Source organism: Spea bombifrons, chromosome 3 (assembly GCF_027358695.1).
Source record: "Spea bombifrons isolate aSpeBom1 chromosome 3, aSpeBom1.2.pri, whole genome shotgun sequence".
Classification (NCBI taxonomy): Eukaryota; Metazoa; Chordata; class Amphibia; order Anura; family Pelobatidae; genus Spea; species Spea bombifrons.
This window is the reverse complement of record NC_071089.1, coordinates 30962903-30977486: the sequence shown is the minus strand read 5'-3', so window position 1 is coordinate 30977486 and position 14584 is coordinate 30962903. Positions and strand designations below refer to the sequence as shown.

At 36.2% G+C, this 14584-nt stretch overlaps 1 protein-coding gene across 1 annotated transcript in view; it reads left to right on the top strand.

Moving 5' to 3' along the window:
* The window catches only part of PLEKHG1 (pleckstrin homology and RhoGEF domain containing G1), a 103486-nt gene that overhangs the window by 78743 nt on the left and 10159 nt on the right, over positions 1 to 14584 (top strand). Inside the window, exons 4-8 of the mRNA XM_053458857.1 lie at positions 7869 to 7969; positions 8479 to 8548; positions 11727 to 11773; positions 11969 to 12119; positions 12862 to 12993. Coding sequence (XP_053314832.1) covers positions 7869 to 7969; positions 8479 to 8548; positions 11727 to 11773; positions 11969 to 12119; positions 12862 to 12993 — 501 coding nt within the window. The remainder of the gene's footprint in view (positions 1 to 7868; positions 7970 to 8478; positions 8549 to 11726; positions 11774 to 11968; positions 12120 to 12861; positions 12994 to 14584) is intronic.

The following is a 14584-nucleotide window of genomic DNA, read 5'->3' as shown; positions in this document are numbered from 1 at the left end:
GTATATACTATATATTTGTGTGTAATAATACACAAATTAATATAAAAATAATTAATATTTCAACCAGATTTCATATTTGTGATTAAATAACTGTTTTATTTAGAAGCTAGTATTCTCTTATTGCTCCTATACCCTGTACCTTGCTATAACAGGAAGCAGCTGGTTCCACTAATGACTGCTATGTATAAATCTACAGTTGGATATTTTCAGGCCTGGACTGGCCATTGGGCAAAGCAGACGCATTCCTAGTGGACCAGTGTCCATTTTTGTAGTGTTTTGTTTTCTGTAAAATATGGTATATTGTCACATTCATGCTCAGTTTTTCATTCTCATGGGGGAAGCATTTTTGTTTTACATGTTTTGACTTCCTGATCAGTCTAACATAAGCTTCCTGCACAGGAAGAGCTAAGGATTTTTTTTGTTGTCTTTTGTGATATTTCATATGGGGAAGTATTGTGGCTGTATATGTTTGTTACGGAAATTCCATCATCTGTAAAGTTGAGGGCTTCTCTAGTGAACATGACTTGTACAGGTAAAAGTTTACCAAACATCATAGTGGGTTTTTTTTTGTTTTTTTTATTAGTTGAGTTGAGATTAACGGCAATGTTGGCTCAGTTAATAAACTCCACGCCAAGGAGATTCACCTGACCCAAGCTGGTGGTAAATATTTCTTTAGCTGACATTACGGGTTCTCTTAGTGCATTGACATTAATAGTATCCCAGTAACCAAGTGAATAATTCAAGTCTAGCGCTATGGCTGGGATCAAAGACCAACCATTGGCAATATTTCTTGGGTCCTCGTCTGAGAATTGTCACATTTTGGCTCTACTTGGATACACTCAAGTCTTTTTAAATGAAGCCAATGGATTTTCTTGCAATTAAAATGGAAATTATTTCATTTCCATTCCTTATGATAGACAGGGTATCTCCCCCTCTCTTATTTTCATCCTCCATTTCTTGTTATCTCTTGAGGAATGCGATAATAGCAGGCTTGCTGGGTTAATAATTAACAGGGAGGACAGGAGTTTACCTTTTATTTACAACCTAATATATTTGGGTTTTCACTTAAAAGTAAATTATAGCAATTGACGGGACTGCTCTGTGTATTTTGAGGAAATTGTTTACTTTTTTTCTTATTGTACTCTTAGCAATTTAGCGGCCTCTGCTAAAGTGGACTCCTTTCGTACTTTTGACTTTACGTAATACCAGTATTTTAAAGCTGTGACAGTCATTCCTGAACTGTTTTGGTATTTTCTGTAATTTGATTTTTTTCCTTTTTGTTTTTATTTTTAATCCTGTTTCTGACTGCTGTCAAGACATTATTTAAATATTTTCAAAATTATTATTAGAATATATATATATATATATATAATCACACATTTCATTTTTAACAACCATTTTTTCCCATATTAATGTGAAGTGCTAGTCTTTTTATTCTTATGTATAGTTGTAGTTAGTGTGGTCTGGATTAATTGGCAAAAGTCTTTGGCAAGGAAAAACCTCCTGTAGTGTTCTCCATTATTCACTATTTTTAGACGGAATGATTATTTGGAAATGCCGTTCAAATTTTATCCCCTTGCTGTGGATGACATCTAGCATTGTTACTGGTCTTGTCAAAACGGTGACATCTATATATGATTTAACCACAGAAGCCTCCAAAGGTTACCTTTCCATATGTTGAATGATTTACGTACATCTTAAATGACATGCTTTGCCTTAAACTCAATTGTGTTTTATGACCGCAGTCTTGCTACACTTAAGGTCAACAAGCATATATGGTATTTTACTGCCAAATTGCAGTGTTTTGATGGGTCCCTTTGCCCATTTTGTTGGCTTCTCTGATGTTTGACCTCTGCAGCTGATTCAGGCGAATAGGAGTCGCACAGGCTAATTTGTGAAGAGATCAAAAAAAAAAGCAAGATTTTTAAGGAAAATTTATTTCTACTCATCCTCGGTTGACTTGACAAACGGGTAGACAGGATAAGCCAGTCTGATCACAATACAAAACAAATGGTTTCATTTACAGTACTGAACTTGCATTATAGTCTCTTGTAATACCAGTAATGGATACTGTATACCTAATACTGATCTTTATCGGAGTAGTTGTAATTTCCAAATAGTCAAGCAAACTATATGGTGTAGCAATTATTATTCTTTAATAAAGAGCTGTGATGTCCTAATAAAATGGTTCCTAGAAAAAAAAGACCTTTTTGGATATGAAGCATAAAAAAGTTATGTCGCATCCAATAAGGAATTAATAACTGGAAATCACTAGTATTTTATACTTTTAATGGATGTCTTATGGTTCAGTTTAAAAATGTGTTAGACAAGACCAATAATATCCTGCTGAGGTAGTAGGACCGATGTCAAGTTGGTTATCGTTTGTAGTAATGACAGAATAATGAAAGAATTGGGAATAACATCTGTTAAGGGAAAAAGGTAAGGGTCGAGGTCACAGAATAAAAAGAGATGAAGAATTTTAGGATTTTGTGGACAATGAATTTGAACTAGGCTTCACACGGTAGCAAGCCAGTGAAATACAATACTTGGCAAAAGGTGAGAGGTGCTTGAAATATAACACGTCTGTGCCCCTCAGCCATGTTAAACAAGCAGAAAATCAATATAATCACTCATGGACTTGGAGACCCAAGACGAATTGGCCTATTTATTTTTCTTTTTATCTCCAGTACAAGGAGGTGAAAGCCTCCTCTTTAAGCCTTTTCACTCTATACATATTAAGATATGGCTGAGCCTTTGAGAATCTGTTCAAATTCTGCAGTTTTTTTTTTTAATTATTAACACTACAGCATAGTAAATGTTTTTAACTTTGGCATGTTCCTTATGTGGTCTATCATAATGTAATTGGGTGGCAAGTGAAGTCATTAGTGTGAATCGCTGCAAAAGAACCTCCAAGGTGGATAGAAGAGAACCATCGCTAGAGACCTGCCTTTGTCCATTACCTACTACATTTTTGTAGTGGTATAAGTATTACCGTTACGTTACACTTTATTTATAGAGCACCAGAATATTCAGTAGCTCTTACAGTCAATAATGTTACATTGGGGGAAAACGGGTAGACTAGATTGGCTGGTTCTTATCTGCCATTAATTTCTATGTTTCTAAAATTAACAATAAAAATGTACAAAATTAAGAGGGCCCTGCTTCTGCAAGTTTGTAATTTATTTATGTTTGTACTCTCAGAGAAATTATATAAATGCAAATCTTCAGCTGAACTCCTCTAGATTTGATGGCTTAATTTAATGCATCTGTAAAATAAATAAATAAATATATATAATATTATTATAATTCCTTTCCTGGCCAAAAGCATAAAAAAATAGAGATATTTCTGAAATGTTATCTTAGAACTGCATACTCCCTGTTTAGTTTTATGGGGTTGATTACTTTTTTCACATTACTTCAGTATTACCTGGAAACCAGCCATCAAAGTTTTGTTAAAATAAATTTAAAAAAAATAAATAAAAAATCACAAACTATTAACAAACGTTATCCAACATATGTATGCAATTTGTGATAGCTGTGTTTATACTATTTGAATGTTAACTGATGAGGCGGCAGTATCTTTGGCTGTGTAAATAAATTTTTTTGTGTGTTAGAAACCCATTTGCATTTGTTTAAAGGCCCGACTTTATCCTTCAGTGTCTGTAAACCCTGACTGAGTGGGAGATAAGTTGCTCTGATGGCTCCTACTGACTGCACTTCTGCTTCAGTGAACTGAGGAAATTCTAAAGAGACAGCTGCTTTTATTAAGCTTGTCATGATGCATGGGACAGATCTTTGAACCATATTGTCTATTTACCAGCTGCTAACTGTTAAAAATGCAGGCCCCCCCTGAAAGAAAGTAGAGTTTTTTTGTTTTGTTTTTTTCTTCATGAGAAGCTTGGAGAAACCTCATTTTTATTAATTGAAGTCAATGATGGTTTTGCCTACTTTGCCTGTGTTTCCAATGCTCCAAGTTTTAAGTATAACATGGTATTGTAGGTCTCCAGAATAAAGATAACTTTTTCGTCTATAAATCCAGATTATGTCCTGTTTTACCCTTTGTACAGCACCATGGAATATTGATGGTGCTAGGTATATATCAATAATATCCTACTTCCGTGTATTTAACAATATGTAACCAAAGTCATTGTTTAACGTCTTCCTCGTTCATTCTGCACCCATATGAAAGGCTAGCGGATGACTTGTACTACATCATACAAAGATAAGATCATATTATCTGACTACCTTGGCGCACCATTTACAAACACAACATCATATACAAACATCGGCCGGACTCGACAAATGCCAAGATATCCAATGCTGGAGGAAGAGCTGGTGTGAAGTCATTGTGTCTGTTTTTAGTTGTTCCATTGACTTTTGCAGCTGTTTAAGCAAAACCTTTAGTTTACATAGTGTCTGGTAAAGCACGGGTCCCCTCCCAGAAAACTTTCCAGCCCTGGCTGGAATTGACATTTTCACGTCAGTTTCTATATTCATTCAATTAAGCCGTATGGAAAGTGTTGAAAGATTAACCTGTCGGACAGGCCGGTTTTAGAAAGAAAGTAAATGTGAAAATGGGTGATAAATAATTTGACGCAACTGCTCTCATGAGATGAAATATGAAAAATATATAATTGATCCATGCCTTTCAGGCTGTCCTCGTTTTAGAAAATGATAGTGTCTCCAGGCATTTAGTATACTAAATCTGTAAAGTGTAATTTTGAATATAATGTTTTTATTGCCCCGCCAGGGGGGGAATCCATTAGCTGAACCATTATCTTAAGCTTTATTTAGGACAGGAAATTTACACCTAAGAAGAGACTGAGAACGGTGCAGTTTGATACTGACCCAAGTTGTCTAAGCTTTTAAACTTTAAAGTATATCTGCTACCTACACAGCTTTTAGTATTTGTATATTTTAATACAACCACCAATGGCAGTTGGCTATAAAGATTTTGCTATGAATATTAAAGTCTCTTCTACATTTTAATTTGCCTCCCTCTTTATTCCTAAAACTAGCTTCCACTTAATGGTTCTTGTTAATGGTAAATGGCAAACATGCATGTCCTGGTACAGGTAATTAATATGACTTTCAGGCATACAGATAATGATCATTTCTGTTAATTTAATCTATAAACTCCATTTTATAGTTCCAAAATTAAGCATTTGAGAAATTTGATCTCTATTATGCATATTCCCTTTCAAGCCTTCAATGTTTCATGCCCTCCAACGTTTTGTGATGGGCAAAGTGAGTTACATTCATTGGGGTAGTATAGTTAGTGGGGGGCTCGGCTATCCACCTAACTTGAAACCGAACCTTGCAAAATGGTGTCATAATAGGCAATCTGCTTCAATACATACGGAAGTGACTATGTGGGAGCTGCGATTCAGGTCTGTGCTGCAAAAGTGCAGGCCTTAATCAATTTTACAACTTAGTATTCTATTCCTGGGAGATGCTCTGAGCTCCCCTAACCAGTCTATGATCCCCATTACCTGCAAAAATGGAGGGACTGTGCCTTTGAATTTGTACTATCTGGTTCGAAACTGGAAATCTAGGAGGGATGTAAAACAATTAGGCAAGCCATTACTTATTTCACCTCATCACACGATGGGATGTCACCACAAATAAAGCAACCGGGAGTAAGCAGGTCTCGACAGAGGCATTAAATGTAAAGGTCCAAACTCCCAGCAACTACGACATGTTTAATTTATTGTACATGTTTCACTAAATGGCAGTACAGCAAGGAGACTCGGCCCAAAATGGAGGAATGGAGATTAAACACCTGACGTGTTTTTGCTCTATACCTAGTGCTTAACCATAGGCCCAGTATTCAGTGTGGGAGATATGGTTTATGATTGCACGTTACAAACGCCTAAACACAGTATTCAGGGAGTTTGAATGTATTCAGGGACTTGAATGTTTAATTATTCCCCCTCTTTGGTGGAAGCTGACTCTTGCAGCCTTTGCAAAGTTTGGCAAGGAGAGGAAAGAGGGCTTCTGGGCAGTTTCCCATCTCTCTCTGAAATGACCACTTCACTGGTGTAAAAAAGATTTTTAATCCTAGTTTAGGTTTTCGAACACTATATATCACTGGATTAAGGGAGTCCCCAGTAAAAAATTTTAAGGTTCTCCATTAGTTTAGATAGACATGAACCGAAACGAGCGTGTCTTGAATTAGAACGAACCTTTCCGTAATAGCAGATGTAATATTTAGTTAGCTTGGTGGTTTTTGGGCTGGATAAATGTGTAAATATATATGCATATTATGTATAAAACAGTCGCTAAGGCTAAGCGCGCATTAAATGGTTTAGTCTACAATTTGACAGTTGGAGAATAAATAAATGTGTGGAAAATGGAAACGTATTATGTGCTTTTGGTTTCGTTATTTTGAGCTTACTTAAAGAGCACATCTTTCCTTTCACCTATTAATCTTCTGCCATGAAGAAGCAGAAAGCTTAGACACAAATGGGGTCATCTTTAGGCCTTAGGGATTTTTCTTTTGACTTGGTTTGCATAAGTGGGAAGGATTTGTAATCGGAGGACATAGGTTGCTTGAGGCAAGTAGGCCTCACAGGTGTGCCTGTATACCTTATTACCTATGTAACAATGTACACACTGCAGACATAACATGATGGTAAACGCACCTTCTGCACTTTCCCACACAAGCTCCTATTTATCAATTGTGGAACACAAGAGACGAGACATGCAGGAAGAACAGCAATGCAACATCCATTCCTGGTGGAATACAGACACCATATTGTTTGGATGACCTTTGCCCATCGGTACAATAGATTTGTTCGTAATGTATTGTCAAACCATTTAGCTATTAACATCCTAGAACTCGAGAGAGGTCTACAGCTTATGGCTTGTCAGCTTGCAGACATATTGATTACTTGCCACCTTGGGTTATCATCGAGCCTGTGAGTTCAGGCCCCCAGATTAGAACGATTAACATAGATAACGTTGGGACTTTAAGATCCAGTCTATAGTCCTTTTAGCTCCTTTAAGTCCCCCTATTTGTGTTCTTTCTGCATTATATGAATCAAAATGGTACTTTAAACCATCAAAGTGCAACTGTTGTCTGTAAGCGTTTTAGCGACAGAACACAGGGTCCTCATTGTTAAACTTGTTCTATGCCTAGTGAAGGGTTCATTTAAGAGGATTGCATTCAAGAGAGGAGGGGGTAGCTTGTATGTGTGGCCTTTTGTGCCATCATATGTTCAAAGGCCTATTTTAAAAACATATTAACACCCCTAAGCCCTAAATGAGCATTTTTATGTTGTTGATTTGCTTATTTATTGTATAATTTTAGAATTACATTTTGTAGAATACACATTGTACTTATATGTAGCCTTTGGCTTTCATTTTATACATTTTATATTCCTGAACCTAAATGAGCCAGTTTATCTCAACACAAACCTGTTACTTATAATTGACTTTTTTGTTGATGAATGAATCTGAAAGTACATTGCTGTTTTAATTTTTACATTTTTTTTGAAAACTCTTGTTTTTACCGTATTTAATTACAGTGAAGAGCAAGAACCTTAGTTTTTGAGTAGTTTTTTCATTTTGTGGGGAAAAAAATGTAATTGACGACGAGAACACTTATACTGTCAATGCGATTGGGGAATTATGGGTAGGTTTCTGTGTGTGTCCAAATCAAAATGTTCTCCTCTGTCTGTAAAGCACAGAACTTTTTCGTTCTCAGCTAGGTTTTACGTAACAGATAATACTGGGACTTTCACAAAAGATATTCTGTTCGTACAGAATGGATATCCAAATTATATCGTGAAACTGATACAGAAGCTTTGTCTTGCACAGTTAACAAATGTGTTCAAATCTTTTAAAGCTTCTAATTTTGATTCCAGGATTACCTTGATTGTATTTCTGACCAATCAAGACTTGCTTTAGGAACAGAAGAACGGTCAGCTCTTTTTGGAAACATACGAGATATCTACCATTTCAACAGGCGAGTTGAACACGTTAAGAATATATATATTTTTTTTTATCTCCAACCTTTTAGCTATTTGGAATTATGGTTATTTTGATATGTTTCTTTTAGCTTATACCAATATATTTATAATTATAAATTAATATTTGTTATGTATGTCTCCTGTGAAACTCTACATGTGTTAATACCTTGAATAAAATAAACCACACAGAAGGTTTGTTTGAAGGAAAATCCATTTTATCTGATTGTGGCAGGGACTACTTTTTTAAGATTTGTTTTTTCTTTCTCAAGATAAATGGAACAGGAGACTGTTTATTTGTTCAGATAAAAATGCTAAATAACCCCAAAATGTGTTTTGTTAAATAGATAGCGTGCTGTAATATGTATCCTTCCATAGATATGACCTGACAGAGTAAAGGTTTATACCATAAAAAAAATTTATGTATATTAAGGTCATATAGATTGCTTTACTGCTGCTTGATTGTAACGATATCTGGCTTATTATTTTTATTATTTTTTTTTTTTAGTCAACTCCTCCATGAGTTGGAAAACTGTGACAACGACCCAGTTGCAATAGCAGAGTGTTTTGTTTCAAAGGTAAGCATTATATTAAACTAACAGATTATATTATTGTATGAGGTTGTATTTAAAGAATTTTTTTTAAAAAAGGAACATTAATGTGTTTTTTTTTTTTTGTTTTTTTTTTGTGCCCATTACGTGATCTTCAGAACTAAAGCCTGCAGAGTTTGTCTGTCTGTATGATAGCCTATTCTTCGTGCTTGCCTGCTGGTGTCACAGACAGGTCATGGCAGGGTTCAGTCCTGTCACCAAGCGTTAATGCGCATGTGCACGACTGAAGTCAGGAAGCGGCTCTTGGAAAATCCATTAAGCAAACATTACTTAACTGATCATAAAAATATAATCATGTATATCCCCTTTAAGATGAATTCTGGGTAATATATGTCTACATAGCTGTAACTAGTAGTGTGATACACTTTTCTTTAATAGCAGTTGATTCCTATACCTTATTGGGTCTCTTTACTATGTCACGTATGGCAAAAATTACAATAATTGAATGCAACCATGGCATACTTGCAGCCAATTATCCAGACAGTGTATTCACCTCCTTTTAATAAAGTAAATGTTGAAAAACAAAGAGACGTTTGTTAACAAGCCTGTGTAGATCTTAGTTTGCAAACTTTCTTGTCGGTAACCAGCATGGAAAATTGAAATAGCTTTCGACCAGACTAAACTTCCCTTGGTATACCGGTATTTATGGCATTATTGAGGGGGCTACATCCACCCCCATATTGTGCTAATATAACTTGTGAAAATGTAATGCTGTTCACCTAATCAAGTAGAAATTACACCTATCTACTTTTTTTCTTTCACAAAGAAAACCATATAAAAAAAACCATATAAAGAAAACCATATAAAAAAAGGGTAAAATAAGTTAATAAGTTCAAGTGCTCAGTTTACCTTCTTGAGTATCTTGTATTCAAAAAAAAAAAAAAAAGCCTTATTGCCACCTGCAATTGAGGAATATCAGTATTAGAAAGTTTTCCTTCCTTTGCGGACAGAATTTTCTTGTAAAAAATGCTTGAGGGGATATGCCACATAATAGTCATCATCTAGAAAAAAAATAAATTAGCATTTCCTATTGATTGCTGTGTTTCACCCTCTGCACCGTAAAATAGGTTAACGTTTATTATCTTATTTGCTGCTGTTATATAAATAAGGGTTTTTCTTCTTTCCTATTTGGCGTTATAATCCACGATATGACTCTTTTATTAATTATGTTTGAACAACACACACACTCCCTTAGCTAGCAGGTTGAGAGATTATTTATTAATGGTGGTTTTACGTAAATTATACAGTGCCGTGTCTGCTGTTGTAATGCGGTACAGTGCAAATAGCAACTTCTTTGTGGCTGGTAAAGCTACTTTAGTTTTGATGACATTGCAAGTTTCGGTTAGCACAGATTTTAAGAATCTTAACATACATAACGAATGATATATGCTGTCTATCTCCTATGCATAGATTATTTACTATCATGCACTTAGCTTCTTTTTCCTTTGTATATCAGCCCGTTTTTTTTTGTTTGTTTGTTTTTTTACCCTTAAGGGTTAAAAACAAATTACCGGTACATATAATATGATTACACTTAGGGTTTGGTTAAAAATGGGACACAATGATTTTTTTGGTAAAACCATAAATATGTGTATGGATTCTTCTTTTTTTTTAAATTTAGAGTTTTTGTGGTTAATTTAACAGAGAAGGGGAAAACAAGACCGCAATAAGAGGAACCTTTTGGTCATTAAATGTAAGATAATTTCCTTATCCCGTAACGGGTTAAAGGGTAAGCTTTAGCAATAAAGTTTTTCATAACTGGTTTATAAAAACAAAACACAAACACAATGCAGTAGACATCAGTGGTTTTCAATTTTGTTTTCTTCTCTTTGAAATAAATAAAATGCACATTGAGTCTATAGGATGAGCAGGTTGTATACTGCCAGATATGCTTTGCCGCCACATGGTCGGGTTTTCCATCGGGGGTTGAATATTGGTAGACCTCCCCTGATAACTACCAACAGGTTTCATTGCCCCTCGTTCAATAGGAATCAAGGACAACTTGCTCTGGTTCTAGAAGAGAATCTTGTGTTCAAATCATTTCTTGCGTCTGTTTTCTAACAAGGGCTTATTGTGACTTGTGCATTGTTACAAAGACTGAGACAATAGCATAGTAGATTACTTGTTATCCGTCTTGATACACTTTATTACATCAAATGTACTAAAATGCATTTCAAGTATTGTGAATATCTGGTTTTCTCTCACTAAAACATCTCTAAATAATCTAAACTGTTTTTGTCACGTTCAACTGATTTCTGATTTTAAGAAGGTACATTGCTCAAAAGCTAAACGCTGCCTGAAATCCTTGCCGGATCTTCTAAATGCTTTTGTTAATGTAACCTGAAAAGATGACATCATCGTTATGACATCATAAAAATTGCATTTTCCTTAAAAATTCACATTACGTCTTTTTATCCTATGCCTGTTGTGATATAAAGTTTTTTGTGTTTTTTTTAAGTTTATGATCTTGATTGTAAAATTGTTGAGCTTCCGGTGGGCCTCTGAGATAAAAGGAATTGTCCAACTAGTTCTTTATCTGTTTGCGTAGTACAGTAAATTTGATTACTTTGTAAACAGAGAATGGCTCTTAAAACAGTGACAAGCTTATCATAGAAAATCATTAACTACATATAACTAATCTCTGGAGAAGTTTTATTTCATAAGTAGTTAAAAGTATAGCAAAGTTTTTTCTTTTGTGTTTAATAGTATAACCTCTAGGTAATGGAAAGATTTCTTTTTTTCTTTTCCGTGACTCTCGTAAAATGGATATCTCGCTTTCCGCAGGTGTATACGCATAGAAACTTTGTTTGCACCATTAGATGCATCATTCCTGTTGAATGGCAACACCCTTCCCAGAAATAATTCTTTGATCATGCAAAATTTGACCGCATTCATAATTTGTGTTTTTTTTCTTTCTGGGAATACTCAATTGTCACGTTGCCATAGGAACGGCAAAAAAGGTTCAAGATTTCTGTGTTTAAGTGATTAAACATCTTGAACTTCTATGACCCAAACCACTACACTAAATTAAACATGACACACACACACATACATACATGTATATAATCTTATAGTATTGTTCTCAGAAATGGCATCAATGAGCTTTTGTCAAGTGTCCTTGTTAAAGTATTTTGTTTGCTTGCAGAGTGAAGAGTTCCATATTTATACACAATACTGTACAAATTACCCAAGGTAAGAATTGAGACGGAAAGAATGATTTATTCATTGAAATGGCCGAATCATGGACACAAATGATCCATTATACGCATTTCAAAATGATATCTCGAAACTGGTTTTCAGATATCCTTGAAAATGGACGCACCTATGCCCAGTTTCTCTTTCAAGTATTGGTGATGGATCAATTATTTATTGTTCTGCCTTTTGTAGGTCTGTAGCTGTGTTAACGGAGTGCATGAGAAATAAAATACAAGCAAAATTCTTCCGAGAGCGTCAGGAGGTCTTACAACACTCGCTTCCTTTGGGGGCTTACCTATTGAAACCTGTTCAGAGGATCCTTAAGTATCACCTACTGTTACACGTAAGTGTTCTTCAAAAAAAAAATATTCAGAGGAAAACAGTGGCTGGTGTGAGATTAGCTTCGTACGTGTGGTCCTGCATTTAAAGCAGTCATCTTAAGTACACCAATACGCTATGCCTTATTGCAAGGAACCATAACTTATTGCCATTGTATGAACCATGTGTATCTCATCATGGCTATTCCAACTGCATTGGACCACCATCTGTATTTGTTTTTGATATTTTTGTACTTCTAGTCAGTAGTAAAGTGACCCAAGGAGAGCTCAGTCATGTCCAATTCTTCATGTTACGGTTCCTTTTTAAATTTTTTTTTTTTTTTTTTTTTTTTTATTTATTTGGTTTGAGTCCTTAAGGCTTTACATTAGCTGAACAGTACCTGCAGTTAATTGTACTGGTGTCCATACGTATGACACTGGTTATTAGGTTATGTGTTTGCTTTCACCTTTCAATATGAAAGATGTTGTCCTGGATGCCATCAAAAGGGTTACTAGGGGACATGCTGCAGTAACCCTGCTCCACATATGCATTCTTTGTAATAGGATTTGGCGGTGCAGACGGATTAATAGGCATTTGGCAGTTAAAGCTTTAATGGATGATTGTATTACACAACCTCTCCTTAACCGGTCTGTGATCTGTAAGATGGAGGAATAAGGTCGCGATTTGGCCATACAGTGGTCGTATGATGCATAGGGAAACACAAAATTTCAGTTTCCATAATTAATGATGGTGTCCTTTTTTAATAGGAAATATCCAATCACCTGGATAAGGACACAGAGGGATATGATGTTGTCCTGGATGCCATAGACACGATGCAGAGGGTAGCGTGGCACATTAATGACATGAAGAGGAAACATGAACATGACATTCGCCTTCAGGTGAGGTTTTTTAGGTTAATGTATAAGCATTTTGGTCTCTGCTTGCAGGGCTTCTTATCTTTTATAAATGTGCTTAAATATTGTTCAGTCCCCATATCTGTCAACTTTAAAGTGGTCTTGAACAGTAGCCCAGAAACCTAATGTGAGATCTTCTAAATAGTGAGAAGTGCTTCAATATAAATGTATTTAATATATAGATGAAGAAAAATGGATGAAGCCATATTGATCCAAAAAGGTGATGCCTTTTATTGGATAACAGAAGCCTTCCAGTACCACAGAGGTTTCTTTTACAGATGACTTTACGTCTTTTTCTATGCTGGCCCAGTAAAAGCCATCACATTTGACTAAGGACTTGTTCAATAGAATAGCGACAGAGAGAGAAGCCTTTGACAAAGCTAATTAGAGTAACAGCGGAGCATAGAAGAAAAAATGTTCATGATGTTCTGTCGTCGTGTTGTTTTTCAGCTAGTCTTGAAGACAGCCAGGATTCATGTTATGACAGAGAGCCCTTCCAGCTATAAAATGGAGCAATAAAACTAAAAATATCCAGGTCCTGTAACATACACGCGTATTTAAACTTCTCTAATTGTTATAGTTCATATGAGCTGAACTAAAGTTGAAAACATAATAAAAAAAAACAAAAAAAAAAAAAAAACCTCCAATGCGCGATGTATTAAAACAGAGTGCCGGAATATAACATATTCTGGGGTTCTTTCGATACATCAAAGAAAAAGCCACCAATGTCGAAACATACATTAACATACATTAACATGTTTTTTTTGTGTAATGTTATAAATGGTAATCTGGTAATTTAAATATAGCGCGCGCTGGGATTTATTTTCCATTTAGTAGTGCTTTGGCGTCGGTGACCTAACCGCCTCTTACAATTGGTGCTGTGGACTTTGTTGGACTTGCTGGTTGGTGCTTTTGGATGTACTACCAAGCACGTGAGTGCACAGTTCATTTGTGAGCACTGACCATACCTGGAAACTCTCTGGGTTTTGCCCGGAGACTCTAGATCAGGGGTGTCCAACCTGCGGCCCTCCAGCTGCTGCAGGACTACATGTCCCATACTCCTCTGCCAGGTCCTTAGCTGAAAGAGCATTATTAGAGATGTAGTCCTGCAGCAGCTGGAGGGCCGCAGGTTGGACACCCATGCTCTAGATAAAGCGCCACTTCTCCAGGTCCCTGCATGGAAACTTTGGGGACGCGGGACTGGTTTTGTGGCACCACCCACTCTATGTCCACTTCTCCTCCAAAAATGATGTGTCCCAGCGGGACTGCCTACTGACAACAGCAAGATCTCTTACCTTAAGGGGGCTTTGCTTTGACGGAGAGTTCCCAGGTATGGCACTACCCAGGGGCGTAACTAGAAACCTCAGGGCCCCGGTGCGAGAATCTGTTAAGGGCCCACCCCACCTCACCCCCATCTATCCCTTTCTCACTATCTCCCCTCTATCTTCCTTACCCACCCTTCTCACAATCTACCCTCTCCCTCCCTACCCCCCCATTCTCACGATCTACCCTCTCCCTCACTACCCCCCCTTTGTAGGTCACTTACAGTCAACCCCTGTGTTGAGAGCGTGAGGCG